General features: G+C 40.7%; 1 protein-coding gene across 1 annotated transcript in view; it reads left to right on the top strand.

Annotated features, from left to right (window-relative positions):
* Positions 1-20,347, top strand: part of adam19a (ADAM metallopeptidase domain 19a) — a 97,584-nt gene that overhangs the window by 42,091 nt on the left and 35,146 nt on the right. The window contains exon 3 of the mRNA XM_028984612.1: positions 4,330-4,406. Within this exon, the coding sequence (XP_028840445.1) occupies positions 4,330-4,406 (77 nt within the window). The remainder of the gene's footprint in view (positions 1-4,329; positions 4,407-20,347) is intronic.

Below are 20,347 nucleotides of genomic sequence, written 5' to 3'. Positions count from 1 at the left end.
CACCAAGATGAGAAAAACATCAGGGGAAAATTTGAAACTTGACACTCAGTTATATTCAAAGTAAATGGGCACAGTTTAGTCCATTCGTGCAAACCACACAGATTGGCAATTATGAATCATATTCCATATAAATGGTTTGTTTTAAATAAAATAGAGGGGTAGTTACACGCTTTAAAATATTCTGCTCAAAAATGTTATTCTTGCAAAATCTAAGCAACCACAGGAAAGACCTCTAGGATTGAAGTAGAACAATACAACTAGAACATTTCTCATCCAGTCCAAATGTTCCGGTCACAGTCGCTGCTAGTCCCTGTTCATCTTTTGTTCAACTGATGATTGGCTGTGCTTATCTTGTCACTGACATTTTTTAGACGAAAGAATTCTCATAATAAAAATGTCACAGACAAATGCGTCTGGAGTTAGATCCAAAGAGAAAGAGAAACCACACATTTATCTTTTTAGAACTATAGCCTGTTTCCACTAATAGGGCACTGGTTCTTGAACTTCACCTTTCAAACTTCATCCATCGAACCCATGAGTTCAGAACTAAAGCAGGAAGGAAGCAATTATTGCATTTGCCCCATTAACTAAATTACTGCTTGTGTTTTTGAATGTGTTGTGGAAATTCGCATGCATAGCGGATAAGGAAGCGGATCCGTAATTAGAAGGTTGCCGGTTCGAGTCCCGAACCACCAAGGTTCCATTGAAGTGCCACTGCACCCTACACACTGCTCCCCGGGCGCTTGTCATGGCTGCCCACTGCTCACCAAGGGTGATGGTTAAAAGCAGAGGGCACATTTTGTTGTGTCACCATGTGCTGTGCTGCAGTGTTTCACAATGACAATCACTTCACTTTCACATCCATAGTTGCATTTTGAGTTTTCCCCAAACACACAACTGATGTCAGGATTCAAACTGAGTTATTGTGTTTTAAAAGCTGCATTGGAAGGTAAAACATTTGTCAAACAAACCTGAAATATGAAGTATATTGTGCTATTGGACTGAGTTTCTTCTAGTTCTTGTAATGTTTTTGAATGTGTTGTGGAAATTCGCATGCATGGTCTGTATCCGCAGCACCATGTGATCGAGAAATGAGCTCTACATTCTGACAACTCCGTTTCATCCGAGTGAGGGAGAGGAGGTGAGATCAGCACTCATAACCTTTGAAATCCCCTCTCATCACTTTGTTTTTCCTTCTTGCTACAACTGGGCTCAGCTCGCCAGCCAGCATGTTAGTGGTGGTCCAGTGAACCCGAAAGCCTGTCAGCATCAGATCGGGCCAGATGTAGCCCGTCCTCGGTGGGGCAGTGATCTACCTGTCTGTCTGCGAGGTAAGGCAATGAGAGCCAGACAGGAGATAGACATCACCCCACCTGCCATCCAGCTGTCTGCCCCTCTGCCCTCATGTTCCAATTGGATTTTGACTCCAGCATTTCTGCACATTGAAAGACATGTCTCTGATTGGCCTGACCCATTATTCCAGAAAAAGGGACTCTTTGGAGGGAGAATTGAGATTGAGGGTGCTATTTTCCTACTGACTTGTTTGGCAGTGTATAGATGAAACTAGAAAGAGCCGTTTGGTAGTTATATGTGTCTTTATGAAGAGAAACTAACTGTCCTTTTTGTTTATTTCTGTCCCAGAACAAGCAAACATCATTAAAATTTGTGCTTTTTTCTTGTTATATACATAGATAAATGTAAATATCGAGTTTTGACCTCAGACTAGTGAACTAACCACATGTTCTGTGCCTAGTGGCAGTTTGAAAATAGTGCCCTGAGATGAAAAGAGATGTTAAATGTTTTTTTACTACGGTTTTATGAAACATGAGTCTGGTTTTGGCTTTACATTCTGTCAGTTGCGGAAAGTTTTCACTTTCAGAAACAAACATCTATTTCACATTACTTTTGTGAAATACTTCAAAAGCACATAAATGAAACATTTTGTTTGGTCACAGCACTTGGAAGGTTGTGTTCAAGAAGCCCTGCCTTAACGCGCGCAATGAACATTTCCAAAAGATGCTTGCGGAAGCAGTCATTCCGTACAGGCCGAAACACTGGTGAGTCACACCAAATGACCGGTGTGTCGGAGGATGATTAATAAATGAAAAAGCTGCGCCTGTGTCTAAGCCTCACAGGCTCAGGGTATAATAAACTGAATTTGCAGAGGGAAATAGGGGATTGTGGGTACACTGCCTTAGGCTCTGAGCAAGGTTCACGCCGGCTGATTAAAAGTGTTTCCAGCAGCGAGACATTACTTTTTACAATAAAACTTATTAAAAATTAAATGCTGTGTTTATATTCTGGGTCATAGTTTTTTATGCTCATAAATGGCAACAATTCCCTCAGCAACCAATTCACATGCTGCTTGAACACTATTTAATCATTCTCTAGAACTCAGTCCATGTGCACATGCCGCATCCAACATTCCCAGCACTTTTTGCATCAGCAGCATAAAAGCTAAGCCTCAATTTTGGCTCTGCCACTTTCAACACTTTCATTTTAGGAGCACATTGGTGAGACAGAGCTGTCTCGAATTGATGGCTCTATCAAGTGCAGCTTGTATTCAGTGTGTACCTGTGACAGTTTGTGTCACAATTTAAAAATGCTCTGGGCCTGTTTTTGCTGGGTATGACCTCAGAAATGGGTTACACAGAAATGGGTTACTAGTGTTTTTGGGGTTATTTTTACTCAGATGTCAAATCAAAATATATTGTTGTAGATCATGTTTTTTTCTAGAATATGTACTGTGAAAACTTGATTAGACATTGTTGATTGCTAGGATTAACATTTAGGCATATGTTCATCTTGGATTTTAATCATGGATTTTTATTTATTTCGAGCAAAGATGACATTTACAGTCTGGTGTTCTGGTTAAACCCGTGACTGTGTACATTATGACAAGTGTACGGCTTTGTGTAGTATTTCAGAAAAATAAATGCAGCTGGTAAAAAGGAACAGAAATGGAAGAGGAATTTGACTTTTGAAATGCCAGATTTAAATGTTTTTCAATTAGTCTGCTTACTCAAAGCATTTACTTATAATGAAATAAAAAATGTTCCTCCATACAGTTCTGCTAGGAGTGTTTGAATGTTCAGAATAAAATCATTTGTCCTTTTTTTTTTTTTAACCAATAAGGAGAACTGGAACCAATACAATTTACTAATACAATTTAAACAATACCCGACCTACATCATTAACTGATCAACCTCTGGTCAACTTTAGCTTGAGCAGTTAAGTAAAGAACAACTGAAAATGTACTGGGTGTAGAGCTGGATGGTAAATCAGCAGTGCCCATGTTCAGTGAAGAGCTCTGCTAATGTCTACTCGAAGCAGTCATGGCCTAGCGGTTAAGGAAGCAGCCCCGTAATCAGAAGGTTGCCGGTTCCCGATCCGCCAAGGTACCACCGAGGTGCCACTGAGCAAAGCACCGTCCCCACACACTGCTCCCCAGGCACCTGTCATGGCTGCCCACTGCTCACCAAGGGTGATGTTAAAAGCAGAGGACACATTTTGTTGTGTGCAGTGTATCACAATGGCAATCACTTCACTTGTTTGGAAGTGTTTTTGGTGGCAAGTCTGCGTAACCCAACTAATTGGCATTAGTTAACTTGCATGAAGTCTCTTTAGATAAAAAATCTAATAGACTATTTCCTGTGCAGTGTGATCATTGCCTATTGGGATATTAAATAAAACGCAGCTGCTCTTTTTTGGTCTCCCTGGAGGATGTCTGTTCTGTTCATTGCTTCTCAAACTGTTCACATAAATAAACAAACTTGCCAGTCTGTTCAGTCAGACGGTTCCAAATTGACAGGTGAGGGTGTGGAAAGGTTGTGTTCATCAGCTCGTCTTGTGTTCATCATTTCCAGCCGTCTCTTTAGCAGTGATTTCACTTAGTTTTGGAATTCTTCTTCAGAACGCCTCTTGATTTGCATTTTTATTTCATAGCATTTTTTTTTACAATGTGTGCCTTGTCATGTCTGGCTGATCTGGAGGATTCTTGTTTGGGGATGTGGGGTTGTATGATGTTTACTCCACTGCTCTAGTTCAACTATGTCTCAAAAATGTAATATATAATAACAGTGGAAATGGTAAATGTCATCGTATATCAATATTTAAATATACTTGGAAGAGTTAAATACATTTTAAACATATGCAGCAGGTGAGTCTTTAGCTCTGCAATAGAGTGCCTTTGTGACTGTTCTTAAAAGGCACTCATTTAAATGGAGGTAATTATGTCTTAATGGCAACAAATGGTGGCAATAGCATGACAGTGTTTGACTAAACGGAGCCTAAATGTGTTTTCTCTGTATCCTCCCTCCCTGTCTGCAGGATCAACATCCAGAATGGGGTGAGATAATCATCTCAGCGCCGGACCTTGATCTCGTTCTGCAAGTTGAGCGTAATCAGTGAGTGGCCTTTTTCTCTTCTCGTTCATATTCTCTTCTTCTCCATCCTTCCAGTCACGGCCAAGGATGCTGCCTCTGCGGTAGCACATTGGTGTCTGCGGGCAGTGTTCTGACACCCTTGATGAGCCTTTTCCATCATTCTTGCATCATTTTTTATATGGAAGGACACCCTTGGACGCATAAAAACAAATAGAAAGAAAGAAAGATGGAGAGCAGGACAGATACAGAGCGACCAGAGATGGATCCAAAAACTTGAGGATTCATTAACTCTCTGATGAATGTAAATGTTCGTTTTATCTCTTGCAACACATCTTCACCAACTAAACAACTTAATTCAGCAGTATTGGTGGTGCCATTGCAGGAAGAATAATTAAATGTATGAATATCAGAAAAAGAGGGAGAAAAAAAAACACAGACTTGATTAAAGATTGTGAAAAGGATAGCCCAGAGACATTATGAAAACATCCAATATTCCCTAACTCAGTGGAGCGATATTAGATGTGCCTGAAGTATAAGTGATTTCCAAGCATTTCAACTTCCTCGATGTTTATAAAAATCCTGTCATTCGGCTTCACTCAACTGACATAAGGCTCAGTAAATATTAAAATGTAGACATCTCTATGGCCTGCTTTGTCTTTTCGTCTATACAGTTTATTTGTTTTAACGCCAAGGAAAACCTCCCACTCAATAGGAGGAGACAGGAAGAATATGATAGCGTGAACGATGGCAAATATCTCATGTTTATGATGGACACAGGGAATGAAAGGAGATCTCAACTTACGGTGCACTGTTTCTTGAGAACTCTTTTTCTTGAGCTTTAACGATACAGTGCAGGTTGGGGATTGAAGAAACAAGACTTCCTGCAAGGGGGATGGATTTGTTTCCCTATTGAGTCCACTGGCTCACATAACAGCACCCAGTGTAATGTTTATTTTAACCCCGCACTGGCCCCCGAGGTGTGCATGGTTTAGTCTGGCCGGCAAAATGTAGGTCAGGAGACCCATGGATACACAGAACGAACCCAGAGGAACCCTGTACTGGAGACATAGAACCATGGGCAGGACTTTCCCAGACAGCCCTTAAAATTCGAACACCACACTGTGAGAACATTGGTCAGAGAAGATGCCAGAAAAGACAAATCTAACAGAGCAAAAGCATAGAACAGAAGGATGAGGTTAATGAGTGACTGTCTTAAGGCTCTTAACAAGATCCTGAAGTTGGTGAACTTCTTAAACAGTTGGGCCGGGATTTCTCTAGCTCAGCCTATGCTGTTCATCTCCGAACTTTTCCATAACCGAGAAGTGCTTTCAGTGTTGCATAACTCTAGCTTTAGGTTTGCAGATTGGCCTTTTCAAAGTCTCGCTGAAATAACTGTTTGACTTTTTGTTGAGCAGACTATAGGGATTTTGTAATTTTGCTTGTAAGAAGCAAGGAGGACAAAAGCTTGAATGTAGCTGCCTGGAATGCATAAAATGCACTAAAAACTATGTACTATAAATGATTGGCATCATTAATAGGAACATAGTTGAAAAAGTTTGATTTGTATTTCTTGTATAAAAATCAAGTCTCTGCAGTGTGTCTCAGCACAGTGTGTAGTCATGCAACTCTCAATCTGTCTTTATGACCCCAGACATGTTGTCAGGTGATCCCAAATATGCTAATTGTATTCTATTAGAAATATATATATATCACACACACACACACACACACACACACACACACACACACACAGATTATGCAGTTTTTGAACTATTTTGTTTGCAACTTTCCACTCCAGAGTCTTTTTTGGTGGCAGTTAACTGTTAGAAGAGGAACAAAATGTTAATAAAACAAAAACATTAACTTCAATTTGCTTACATTCCAGAGCAACTTCAGTAACTACACACAGTCCCTCTGGAACCAATCAGGGTCTTGAAATAGAAGTCATTAGAATTAAGTGGATTTTATAGATTGTCTGATTGATAGGCATATTTGTCACCCATTGTCACCCTGCTACCTCCTTGCCCTCTGAAACCTGAGTGTTTTATCGAAAAATGAAAAAAAAACTAACAAAAAAAAAAACTAGTTTTGCCATCCAAGAAGAAGCTGTGTTTGTTTATTTGTGAATCTTGATCTAAATTCTAACTTAATGTAGCCATGATTTTCATTGAATTGTGATTTGTACAGCTCTTGTATTGATTCATAACAATAGTAGTAACCAAACCAAAACATCTAAAAATAAAAGCGTTTAGTTATTTTTGTATTTTGCCATGAAAGAAATCTTATTTGAATAGGTGATGATACTGTTAAAACACCCCCACATATCAGGTAATTAATTGCCTTTAATACCCATTTGTTAATTATCCTGCCTTTTCTCACTCTTGCTGCCTCTTTATCGGCCACGCAGGCACAAACACATGAACACAATCACCTCAGCAATTATGGTGACCACGTTGTTTAGTGGCTGCATTTCATTTAAAATTTCTGCAGTGTATTAGATTACGGTAAAAAAAACTCTCCATTTGTGATAACTATGAGGCCCATGCATCCATTAAGCCTCCTCCTCACTCTCTCTTTCACTCGTGCCCTATCTGGCTCTATGTAAACGAGCATTGTACATGCGGTTAATACTCAGCGCACATATCAAAGCGCAGTCAAGGCCTTGTCTTCTTTGGGCATCAGGCAGTGGATTTGGCTGGACTGTAATTAGGAGTAATCCCCTGTGAATAAGTGGATTTTGAAGAACATGTTTGATATGTTTTCAGAGCATGTGTCCCTTTGCCCTCATTATCGCAGGTAAGGATCGATATGCCAGGATTTGTACTTTTTTTTTTTTTTTTTTTTTTTTTCTTTTTCCATGGTGCACAGACCTTGTCTGTGTTTGCCTGCGGCTCTCACTTTTATTGTGATTAAAATCAATAATGGGCTTTGATCTTGTAATCTGCTTGAGCCATAGTGGATGTCAGATCTAAGCTAGACTGACGTTCGTTACGAGGCTCTTGTCTGTCCCTTTGCTGAGGGTAATTGAGTGTTTGGTAAAAGAGTGGTCAAGCTATCACGTTTTATAAAAGGGAGACAAGCGAACAGCACCATCTAAAAACAAAAGGTGGGAGGAGAAAGATCTGAAAAGAAAAAAAAAATCAGGGGCAAAGTTAAAGGGAAGGAAATGCTAAGCAGTTAGATGGGGGGCGGCAAATGGAGTAAATATGGGGTTGAGAAGCATAGAGTAAAAGAAAGAGTGCGGAGGATTGCACATTCAAACATACAATCTGCCTGAAATTCCTGTTCCACTTCAGTGTGAATCAATCTCCCAATATCTTAATGTTTACATTCATACAGTGTAAGAAATCATTTTAAATTTAAATCTCGCTTGAGATTGCAGGACAAAATGGTATTTTCTATACATTACACAATAAAAAATAACAGCAGAAACAAATTGTGTGTTTATTTGCTGATTAGATTTTGTATTTTCTGAAAACCTGTCTCCATGGATTAACACAATTCATTTCCTGCTTTGTTGTCCATTCATAGTGACTCTGTACTGGATTTAAAGTTTTTGCATGTTTCCTCTATTCTTATGGAATTTCATGCAAATGCATGTGCACACAGTGGTTAATAGTTCAAGTTGTACTTTGACATTTCAGCTAGTACATAGTGAAACAAAACATTGTTTCACCGGAACCTGGTGCTACATGTAACATTTAAACAATTAAACAAAAGTTACATACTGACAAAGTGCACGTGTGCAACAAACCGGCTGCATAAAGGGCAAACGTGGCATGACACAGGCATTGCAAGAATAACAATACAGAGAGTGATGAAACAAGTCATGAAGTTGCAGAGTAACAATGTGCAAATGCTGCTGTGGTAATTTGCAAATACTGCTGAAATAGAAATAGAGAAATGTTCTGAACATAAGAGGTAGAGCGGGTTTGTCAGTTCAGAGTGGAAAGTCCCTGAGTGTTCAGGTGTCTAATGGCCTGTGAGAAAAGCTGTTGCAAAGTCTTGCAGTGAGGGTCCAAATGCTTTGGTACCTTTTTCCAGATGGTAGGAGGATGAAGAGAGCATGTGAGGGGTGTATAGAGTCCCTCACAATGCTCTTGGCTTTCCTGATACATTGTGTGTGGTAAATGGAGGGAAGAGAGAATTCGATCTTCTCAACCGTCCTCACTATTCACTGTAGGGTCTTGCAGTCCGATGCAGTGCAGTGATTCAGCTGGTCAGAATGCTCTTAGTAGTCCCTCTATAGAAGGTGGTGAGGATGGGTGGTGGGAGATGGGATGGAACCGTGGAGCGGTTCAGATAATAGGCAAATTGCATTGGGTCTAGGGTGGAGGGCAGCAGGATCTTCATGTGTTTCGTGATTAGCATGGGCACGATGGTGGTGGCCTTGAGACACCTTTTTATCAACAGCAGTGCTCAGTGAGACGTTGAATATGCTGGGTTTGCCAGATTTACTTCATCCACTGATTCTAAAGGGAGCAAAGCAACAGTCTTACTCACTCACTTTCAGCTACCATGAATCCAATACCCAGTGCTGGAGCCCATTAGGTGCAGGCCAGGGACCCACCCTGGTTGGGGTGCCAGCACACCACTCACATACACACCACACACAGCTACGGCCAAAAATGTGCGATCTGTCCAATCGTTCTGCACTGTATTATTAATCTAAGCACACAGCAAATAGACAATTGCTAATTGGCATAATTAGTGTAAATGTCCTTTGTTCCAGTTGTACTTTAACTGTTACCCATAGCTGCCGTGCTGAAGAATCCGTTGTGAGATTACTGATCTTGATTCCATGCAAAGCAGACAACAACAACAAAAAAAAAAACGTTTAATTGAGATTGGTGCAGACCTTGGGAGGAAGTGATGGAGGAAGGAAGTGAGGGAGGGAGGAAACAGCTGCTGCTGTTTGAGTGGCAGTGGCTGGAATAGTACCTCGGCAGGGCCACGCTGTTGGCCGTGTGCAGGGGAAGTGATGTTGACAGGGGAGCAGCTGTTTGACCTTCAGACTCTCACCATGTCCGTTGCAAGAGGCGCATTGTCACGGGGAAGGAGAGGCTTTTGAGAGGGAGCGAGGGAGAGGCAGTCCCCTTACAAGCAGTCAGAGTAAAACTGTTCAAAGAGGATGAGGAAGTTCCTGCTCACCATTTTCTTCTGCTGCTCTGCCTTTTGTCTTGGAGCAAGAGCTCTACACAATGCCCCTTCTGTTGACATTGCACATGCAACACTCTGAATCACACTGGCTTAATGACAGACTCTTAACTAGTGGCAGAGGGGCTGCTGATTCATCGCACGTGCAGCTGTCGGGAACTGCTATCAATTCCACCATGCCAAGGAGATGATAAGATGCACAAGTGGGACAATAATAAATGACTCCATGCAAGCTGCGCTGCTGATTACAGTCACGGTTTCATTTGAGTCAAATACATACAACAGATTGCACACAGCACACTCACATAAAAACACACACGCAACATGGGATCGTAGAATTGAGCAATGATACATGTAAAGAGGTACCCATTGATGTTGGTACTGGCTGCCATGGTCACTAATGCCCACATGAAGAAGAATAAAAACCTTGAGTGGCACAGTTTCGCTGTGATTATTGTCAACTCCACCATTCATTAACAATGGCTGGAAAAAACTATAGCGAGAAACCTATTTTAAAAAATGTCTCCATCTACGATGTATTGTTGCTAAGCAACGGCATTCAGCCAAAAGTCAGGGTCAAAAAGGTGCAATGATATTTAAAGAGACTCTGCAAAACTGCGTTGGCACCAGAGTGCATCAGAATTTACTTTCCCTGACAATGCTGTCACGAAAGCAGAGCACCATTAAACTCCAGGCATCATAGATCGCTGACCACAGCGGTTACGATAGCTTTGACCCTCTCAAAGTCCAGTGTGGGACGTTGGGGGAGAAGGATGATACAGTGAGAGACCAGCACGCCTTGTGCGAGGTACAATTATACTGTGATCACGCCCTTGCTGGATTCACTGTACAGGACCCCAGGCGTGATTAACCACGGCCCTTCAGGGGACGGCAGCGGGTCGTAAACACAGGGGACGGCCAATTAGCACTACACAGGTTTGTGCAGTCAGGCGTGCAGAAGCACGTCCTGATTATACAGAGCGGTCGGCTCCTCGACTGCAGCTCCACTGCCGGGTCTGGCTTTGAGGGTGAGCTGGCCTCAACTGATTGCCTGTTATGGTAACAAGGCAAACCCACCGTCAACACCTCCTCATCCCCCCCCATTCACCTATGAGAATAACGAGCTGTCTGGGAATATCACAGGCATTTTATGAGGATTCCACGATATCAGTGCTATGAGGGAAACTGGGTTATGCATTGCGGTTTACATGCAGAGAACATAAACCAAAAAAACCTGGTTTCGATCCTCATGTGGGAGTGCATGTTCAAAAGGCTTTATTTTGGGGCAGGAAGTGAAAATGGATTAAATATGATGCATGCATGAAAAGCTTAATGTGTCAATGGTGCAAAAAAAAACTCGCATTCATAACATATTTCCATATAACACATGGCTTGATACAGAGTTGTCATTTTCTTCTAGCAGTTATAGTTGTGGAATGCATTTAAATCAAAGTTGAAATGTTCTGTTCACAGAGAATTAGTTGTTTTTCAGCTGTAAAATCACATGTACACAATGAACCTACTGCAAGCCGAGTTGACTCAATGTCCCTTCCCTGATAATGCATTTTAGCTGTTGCTCTTATGCAGTGCCACTTATGGTCATATGCTTCATAAGTGAGTTTTTTTGCCCACTAGGCTACAATTAGCCATGGAATTAGAATAGCATTGTATGGACCATTGTATCAATATGCATCCAGTGAACATGCTTGCAGAAGTAGTTGGAAAACATGTTTTAGCAGTGTCATTGTACTAAGAAGCCAAAAGGGAAAAAGCAGTCAAATATGTTTTTTTAAATGTTACACACTGTGTTCTGATGTAGATTCTTGGGATAGGTCACCCATAAGAACTAGAGCTCTTGTTTACACATCTTCCAGATCAAAACATCGGGAAGATGTCCTTAAAATGATGTCTGAGGTCAACAGCAACATCAAAAATGTGCTCTGGAGCATTTACAGGGTCTGCTCGTAATACATAATATATTAGAATCTTCCAAAACTCAGATCTGTGGCTAGTTGTGGGAAAGAGGAATGTTATGTGAGCACCACATGTAGTAGAAAGATCCCCTTCTGGCCTGTGTGGGTGGCCCAGTGCATTCCAGGAAACGCTGAACAGGGTGCGTCCTGGCCTAACCCTGAACAGAGTGGGTCCTTAGACCTCAGCTCAACTGCAGACTGCAGTTGTATGACATCTGCGTGACACTTTCGCAACCCGCTGCTCCTTCAGCAGTTCTGGCTTTGTGTTTTTCTCCGAACAGAAGATTGATTTTGTTCTTGGACAACTTATGTTTATCGTGTCTCGTTGCCTGCAGAGTTGCTCAATGGTTTAATGAATCATTATAATGCCCTCTCCAAGTGATTCTACAAAACAGCGCCTGAGAAATGACGCAGAGCATGATGCAAGACACTCTTATAAAATTGCTTGTGTGATGCTACATGTATTTATTTGAACTTCTACAACACCGCTGCTCTCCCTCGACAGCCTACGTTCCATTTTCATGAAGGTGTCATTATGAGCGGTGGCGCTTGGAAAGAAAAGGAAGCCGTTTCTGATTTCACTCTGTCCATGTGGCAGCTGCAGAGGCCTGGCACAGCACAGCACCTTCACAACAGTTGTGTGGTGGTTTTGTTACGGCTGTCAAAACTAATCTACTAATAGTTGCAAATAATTTATTAATTTTTAGCATGTAAATATTTAGTGTCGCTTCCTGTGATGGGTCTGACCTATAACACTGATGTGAAATTCATCCCACCCAGACAGTGAAGGATTTTGAGGCCTACTCTCTTTTCTGGCCAATTAACTGAGTAGAAATCAGTTAATTGGCCAGATAACTAGTTCATAGCGTTTTGGGGTCATCCAGCTTGACTGGTTTTCAAAAGTAAATAAAAGCCATGAATAACATGTGTTTCCAGTCAAGGGTTTGGTCCGGGCACATATGAGGGTGGATTGGGCGGGCGAGGTTAAAAAGTTTGGAGAGGGAGGGAGTTAGTCTGAGCCGAGCTGAGCGAACGGCCACAAATGGAAACGTTTAAATCACGGGGGACTCTCAGTGGGTCACTGGGTCAGTTTCTGTTGTTCCCACCATCGTTTTAGTCTCTCTCTCTCTCTCTCTCTTTCTTGTCACACTCCTTCTGCTTTTCGTTTCCTTACCCTTCTCCCCCTTTGCTCTCTCTCTCTCTCTGCCAGTACTCTGCAACATTGCCTTGGCTGCGTTTCATCATCTGTAGGGGTTAGACAGCTAACAGCTGGCCTGCCTGTGCTGCCTGTGTCAGATAAAGGCTGGGAACAATAGCAGCGCTCTGATGGCGAGAGGGAAAAGGAAGAAATGCGCTCTCATCCACAAGGACTTTTCCGTTTCCTTGTTTGAAACTACAGAATTTCTGTTTGGCGGTGAGCTGAATGTGTTCCTGTGTGTGTGTGTATGTGTCTGCGTACGTGTAGCTGCCACAGTCTTGAGCAACAACTTATTTTCCTCCCTCTGCTTGACAAATCCATCATCTTCTCCGGTTCTCGTGTTAAGAAATAAAAGTGGAGTCACAGCTGCTGGTGATATTAGTTTCACATAAAAACAACATGTTCCATTGCACGCCGTAATCGTCCGAAGCCACCGAATGTTTTTACGAAGTCTGTCAAATATCATTGTCACTCGCTACAGAAGAAAAAGCAAAATTATAATTATAATAATAATAATGAAAGGTGTCTGTGCATTCTTTTTTTTCTGACTAGGGATTTGGAGGGGTCATTTGTTTTTAAAAAATGGAGATGAAACTGAGACAGCATGCTGGGTTTGGTCAGGTGTTAATCCAAATGCTTCCTTGCAGGATTGTGATTATTCCTGACATGCTCTGAGTGAGGAATTTGTTAATCATGCTTGTAAGTGTCTGCATTTATATGTCACATACAATTCATAGGCTTTTTTCATTTTATTTCAAGGAATGCTACATGTATTTTTGTGCACTAATGTTACTGACATACTGTAAGCATTTCGTGGAATCTGGATTCAGGCCATACTTCAATGCACGTTTCAATTGCATAACTGTTTGTGTGTGTGTGTGTGTACATGTGTATGTGTGGGTGTGTAACCTTGTAAATACTGTTGCATTTTGAACTGGACTCTGCAAGAAGTATAGACAGAAAATCACTTACCACTGAGATGACCAATCTGGAAGAAAATCCCAAGTGTTGGTAATTCAGAGAAGATTGGCATTAATTGGTCCATTATCAGATATTTTTGATCTGTAGTGGGGGTAAAAAGTCTATATTAGAAGCTATTTGTTCATTTTCTGTAGGTGCTCTTTTGGCCATCGGCAGTGGTCTGTTGAGCCTGAAGATTGTGGTTATGCAGAAGCTACTATTGCAGTTTGTAGTATGTAGTTAATAGTTTTCAGTCATGTCATTTAGCTCATCTAATTCTGCAGACTTTCTTGAAAATGCCCTTATCAAACAAGTGATAACTTTCAGAGCCAATTCTACACACATTTATGCTTCTAATGTGGAGTGCAGTTTGTCAAGTGTATTGAACATGACAATTAAAAAAATTTTTTTTTGTCCATTTACTGCTCTCAAATAACACTCTAAATAAGGGGAAAAAGGGTTTTAACTTTAAAAATTGTAGGACCATGAGTTGTCTTTCATCATTGGGTCAAACAAATGTGCACAAAGATCTTAACTTGACATTTATGACCTTTTGACTTTTTGTTTTTCTTTTTTAAATCTTTCCATCACTGACAGATTCACACCCAGAATAGACAATACGTTAACTGAAAGTACATCTACAAATCCCGCCTGGTTAAGTGTCACCTAGCATCCACAACTCCTTTTTTTTCTTTTGATTAATTTGTCTTTCTTTGCTTGAGCATCTTCCATTTCACGTTTTCATCTAGATAAACTGTTAAGCCACAAAAAGGTTGCAAACTGCCAAGTCCTCATAATCTGCAAATGATATGAATCATATTTGAGATCCGAGAATTTTTAAAGTTTCATAGCATTCGCCTAACATTGTGTTTCCTTAGAGGTTGTACCATTTTCCTGTTTTTAGTAAGCAGGATGGATAAATTAGGTCAATTAAAATAAAGAAATCTACCAACAAACTGAAGTCACCTACGGCATATGATGTTTTTAATGTTATTGCTTTTTCTGCAGAAAAACCCCAACAAATGCATGACTAATAATGAAGGGGATTTAATAACCAGCACGTACATGGGTACATGGAAACGACCAATGACCCGATGAGAACATGACAACAGGCATACATTTAAACTCAACAAGACAGATGTACACAATCAGGAGGTCAACAGAGATGATCAAGTTTACATTTACAGCATTTACCAGATTACCCTTATCCAGAGTGAATTAAAATCAGTAGTAGTTACACTGACAGTCCTCCTAGGTATTAAGTGTCTCACTCAGGGACACAATGGTGGTAAGTGGGGTTTGAACCTGTGAGTTTGTGGTGGTGTTTTAACTCCTAGGCCTCTACCACCTTTTGGAATTGTTGGTTATGTAAATGAGGACAAATATTGAACATGACTATTGTTGGCAAAGCCGAAGCTGAATTTTCACAAACCCTGGGCCAAGTTTCATTGTTCAATGAAATATAATTTCAGCAGAGTATCAGCCAGACTCACAGAAATGCTGTTCTTAGTGGCAAAAGAACATCAAAATTACTAAGCAGATGCGACTTTAATGCAGGTCAGATGCACAGTATCACACCCAATGTGGTGCCTCTCCAGTCATTGTTACACCAGGCAATAAGGAACAAATTTTCTGAAAAGTGCTGCTTGCACACAGATACAGCCATGCTCGCATTTGCGAAACATTATTAAAAATCATTTCCCCTATGCAGCCATTTCCCTCGCTTCCGTTTTTCCACTATACAGCTGTATGCTGACAACTCTGCTTCATGCAGCCAGCAGTTTTCCTACAAGCAGCATGACGAGAATAGTTTTCAGATGAACAAAATAACCCTCACTTTCTTCAACAGCGGTACAATAATGGCTTGTTGACGAGATCCTGAGGACTAAAAAAATTCTGCTCCAAATAAAGAGTGTTTCTCATTTCTAGACTAGTAGGACTCTTGGTGCTGTTGTTTTAGATGGATAAGCTGGAGATATAAGCTAAACAAGTAAACACCTACCTGTTTACCCTAATTTTACCCGGCCTTTGTTATCCGTGTTTATTTTTATTTGGCCTTATCTTTCTGGTGTCATTTGAGCAGAGCTGGTTAGGTATGAGAGACTGAGCAATTACCAACTTTCAACAGGAAAAACATGCACTGTGCACAGAGTTTGCTGCTGCAAAGTGTGATTTTCTATTTCTGTCACCGTGCTCTGCGCTGCATTGCAGTGCATCCCTTCAATGCTCTGCATCATAGCACAACACATGCATGTGGCTTTACTGGTGGAATCCATTTAAGTGGATTTAATTATTTGTCCAAGTGGTTGTAGCGATGTAATAATAAGCAGGGGAGCAAGAACTGAACCCTGCGGCACTCTATGAATAACAGATATTTTCTTAGCTAGATTAACTGGAATGCATTTAGGTCTAGGAGGAGAAAAATACTGACTGCACCAGATTTTTCCTCAGTTTTTGGGACGTATTTTCTCTGCCCTCTGGGCATGTACCAGATAAACATAATGGAAAACAAAGGCAAGTTTACAGATGGACGCACAAGCCAAGCTGGGCCCGACCCTGTTCAATGGCAGTGTAGTTTACTGAATTAATTAGAGCCTTTGTAAGAGAGTGCCATGTGGCTGGAAACTCTCAGGGTTTGTTTAAAAAAGGTTGATGTGGTGAGAGCCCCGGAGTGATGCTCTTTCTGTCATTCATTTACGTGCTCATTTATTTTAAGCACATGTCAGTGTTATCAAGAGCCCCGAAAGGCAGCTGCTCCTTCCGGAGTACTTGAGCGGAAAAAGTCAATAGTCATTTGTAATTTGTGCTTCCTCTGTCTCTTCCTCTTTTTGCCTTCAGTGAGTGATTTACAGCATCCTGCTAACACAGATGCTGTTGTGTGGACCAAATATAATCAGCATGTTCAGTGCAATATCACACAATAACACAATTACAACTAATAAAAGTTCAGCTGAAAAATTCAGGCCAGATCTGCCTAATGAGCGAGCCTAGTTGTCCACACAGTGAGAGAAATGTGAATAAGCAATTCTACTAAAATTGTTTATTATGCATATTATCCTGCCCAATTCACAGGTTCTTTTTCTGTCAGAAAAATATCACTGCCTTTAAATATCACTGGAGAATAAATGTGACAATAAAACCTGCTTCAGTTGACATGACTTGAAGACGTTGGAAGTTGACCCCTCAGGCTGGCATGCATTGGATTAAATCTTTTGTGTATTAAGATGAATATCACATTTGACAGCAGAGTTTCGTAGAGATGCCAATACGTTACATCAACATATAGTTGCAGATTGGGAAAATATGACCAATTTAAATCATACAGATCATCCAGCCACTTTTTCCAGAATTGTGTAATTGAAAATCCTTGTAAGGTGTAAAGAGCACATGGCAGGACTGGTAGGCTAATGAGGGGGGTGGCGTTGCTTGGCCAACAGGTCATAGTGGAGCTTGTTTTAAATCCTGCATTGTTGGAATGCACAGTGCATAGATATCATACCTTATGCATTTGGACCTCAGTGGTGGGGCATTTTATGCCTGTTGCTGCCTTTCAGAATTCCACCAACATTTGCAGCTCCTGGAATCTTAACTTTCCCATTCCCAAGAATTTGTTGCATTTGGAAGATTCCAAAGGTCACAGCTTATGTGTCAATGGTTTTCTTTTTTTCCTGCCTCTGCCCGCTACCATGTCTTGGTCTATCGACAGGTTGTGGCTCTACTCTGCTCTATCCTACTCTGTCCCACATAGTTCACAAAAACACACATTAAAATGTGAAGTGTTATCAGATGATCAGCTAAGTTTATTGGCAAACAACCTTTATGTAAAGATTCACTCTTTGAGGATCATCTCTGAGTATTAATATATGCAATCTGAAATGCTGACATCAAATATAATATTTAATTACCAGTCTGGTCTTCAAACAGATTGTGGAGAAAGTGGTGTGAACCTGCCAGAAAAAAATAACTGGTCTCACAATTCGATACCGATTATCAATGAATCATGGTGCATCCAATAATTTTTCTTAATTTCTTCAATCATTCTTCATTCAAATTATGTTTTTAAATACATCAGTGAGATGGGAGCTAGGCCTCGTTCACATGGACGTTTGAACATTTTTATGGAGTCAGGTGAGCACACACTGAACGGCAACTGTTTTTCTGTTCATTAGAGCAAATGAAAGTCCACACGTATGTTTGGTCAGCTGCGCATTTGGATTGAGTCAAATGACGTTGCATGCAGGGTTTTTCTTGCTGTTAAACAGCAACAACAGCAACAGGCGAACTCCAGTGAAACGCAAGTCAAGCACAGTTACAAAATAGTTACAAAAATAGTCTGTGTGGATGAGACCTTACATCTACCATGAGTGTCACTGTCCTCAGATCATGCAGCCACAGTCACTACTATTTTTTAATAGAATTTTTATGCTGACACCAGTAAGTAACCAAGCAATGTCATTATTATATAATAAATTATATTCCACATTGCATTGATCATCTGCATTGTGATTAATCAATTATGAGATTAATTTCAAATGCAATCATTCATGCCATCATTTAAATATAAAACGACTTGTTTTCCGTTTTATTCTGTGGGGTATGGCTGTTTAGTCATGTCGATGTGTGAACATGACAAACTTCAGTAGCTTTGATTCCACCTACATTTAAACAGGTACATGAATCTGCTCCAGCCTACGTCTTCCTGACCAAAAAGAAGTTCAATAATAGTACAACGCCGGTGGCAACACTGGCAGGGAAGCACGACGGAAACTTGACTTGTACTTGACTATAGTTTCAGGAGGTTTATGAAAGTGGTACCATGAGAGGAACAGACAGCACCATTGAAGAAGTAAATTAGCGACTAGTCTCTTGCAGTGAAGCAGATCATAGTTGATGTAAACTCCATAAAGGTCCCATATTATGATTTTTTAATGTTTTTTTTATATATGTCTTAGTGGTCCTCCTAATAAATTACGACATCAACACTTCCTGTTTGACGTTTTTTCCGAAAAAATTAATTAACCCACTGCAATGCTTTGCACATTTTAAGCGGTGGTAGTAGCCTAGTGGGTAACACACTCGCCTATTAACCAGAAGACCCGGGTTCGAATCCCACTTACTACCATTGTGTCCCTGAGCAAGACACTTAACCCTAAGTTGCTCCAGGGAGACTGTCCCTGTAACTCCTGATTGTAAGTCGCTCTGGATAAGGGCGTCTGATAAATGCTGTAAATGTAATGTAAATGTAAGCAGTGACTGAGCTCCTTTTTTTAGGGGTGGGAAATTCTCTGGGCACAAAAAAAAAGAGTAGGTAACCTTTCTCCTTACAACGACATAAAGGGGGAAATTCCAGATCTGACTATCTTAGCTGCTGCTCTCTGAATGGTGAAGCAGAATGGACATTTCTAGCCACTGCAGGACAATAGACAGACTAGGGTAACTGATTAAATGTTAAATAATCTCACAAAGTGAAATTTTCAGGGGACCTTTAATTGGTATTACAGTAGGTGCTAGGTGAAAAAAAAGAATTCTTTGGCTTCCAATGTTTAAATCAATGATTACTTTTTTATTTAACTGGTGTAGAAAAACTCAGTTATTCTGTTTAAATGCAAAATGTTAAAATTGTTGAATATGGATGTTTCTATGGTAAGTAATTGCTTTTATTAATTAATTTGACAAAATAGTCATGGCCTAGGTTATGAATTTCTTTGTTTGTCTGTTCAGTTTTGGGAAGCTGTCCCTCTCCTTTACTCTTATAATTGGCATTTTTGAAGGTAGATGCAAGGATATAGCAATAAGCACTTTGTGGCTAATTCTGCATACATATCTGAAAGCTACACCTACTTTTACGTTTTGTGGAGAAGGGACAGTGTCACATGCTGCTTTAGGGAGCACAGTCAAATCCCTTTCACAGATCAAAGATCTGTTGAAAGCTGTTCTTTCCTTTCATTATTGTAGCTTCTAAAACGTGTGGATTAATCCATCCTGAAAGGATCCGGGGGCTTCTTTTACATCAAATTACGGACCCTTCCTGATTGCTAATTCACTCTGGACATAGTGCCAAGAATCATACCTGACAATTAGAGGTCCTCATGGAAAAACACTGTGCTCATGTGGGCAGTTACAGCATTAATGTCTTCCCTCCTTACTCTCATTCACAGTGACCCACTAAGTCTTATTTAGTTAGTCATGTCAACAGAGACGCTAAAGTTTTGGGATCATCGGGTAGAGATTCCTCAGCGGTCCATACAAATCTGGAATATGACTGTCTTTTGTGGCATAAGGAAGATTAGGCAGGCCTTTTGATGCCCCCTTCAAATTTGCTATTTGTTTTTGGAGCAGAACAGATTTCTTTGGAAAAAGTGTGGCGCATTTAGAAACGTGTCTTCGGAAACTCAGAAGCGTGACTGAGTGACAGGGCGAGAGTCAGAAGATAAGCAGCAGGGATTCACTTTGGGATCCTTGGCCTTTCTGCCCTTATCGAATCAACAGAATATCTAGACCTCAAAAGCGACACATTGCTAAATTTAATTGAGCAGATTGCGGATTTTCTTTTTTTATATCAAACGTGGCGATAAAACGTGGGAGAATATCACAAAGGAGGGGGGTATAAGAGATGGCAATGAAACGACTTGCTCATCCCTGACTTCTTGTCTCACACACAAAGAGAGAGATAT

The sequence above is a fragment of the Denticeps clupeoides genome, chromosome 1 (genome assembly GCF_900700375.1).
Source record: "Denticeps clupeoides chromosome 1, fDenClu1.1, whole genome shotgun sequence".
NCBI classification, from domain to species: domain Eukaryota; kingdom Metazoa; phylum Chordata; class Actinopteri; order Clupeiformes; family Denticipitidae; genus Denticeps; species Denticeps clupeoides.
Note: the sequence above shows the minus strand (reverse complement) of the source record. Positions and strands in the feature narration are given on the sequence as shown.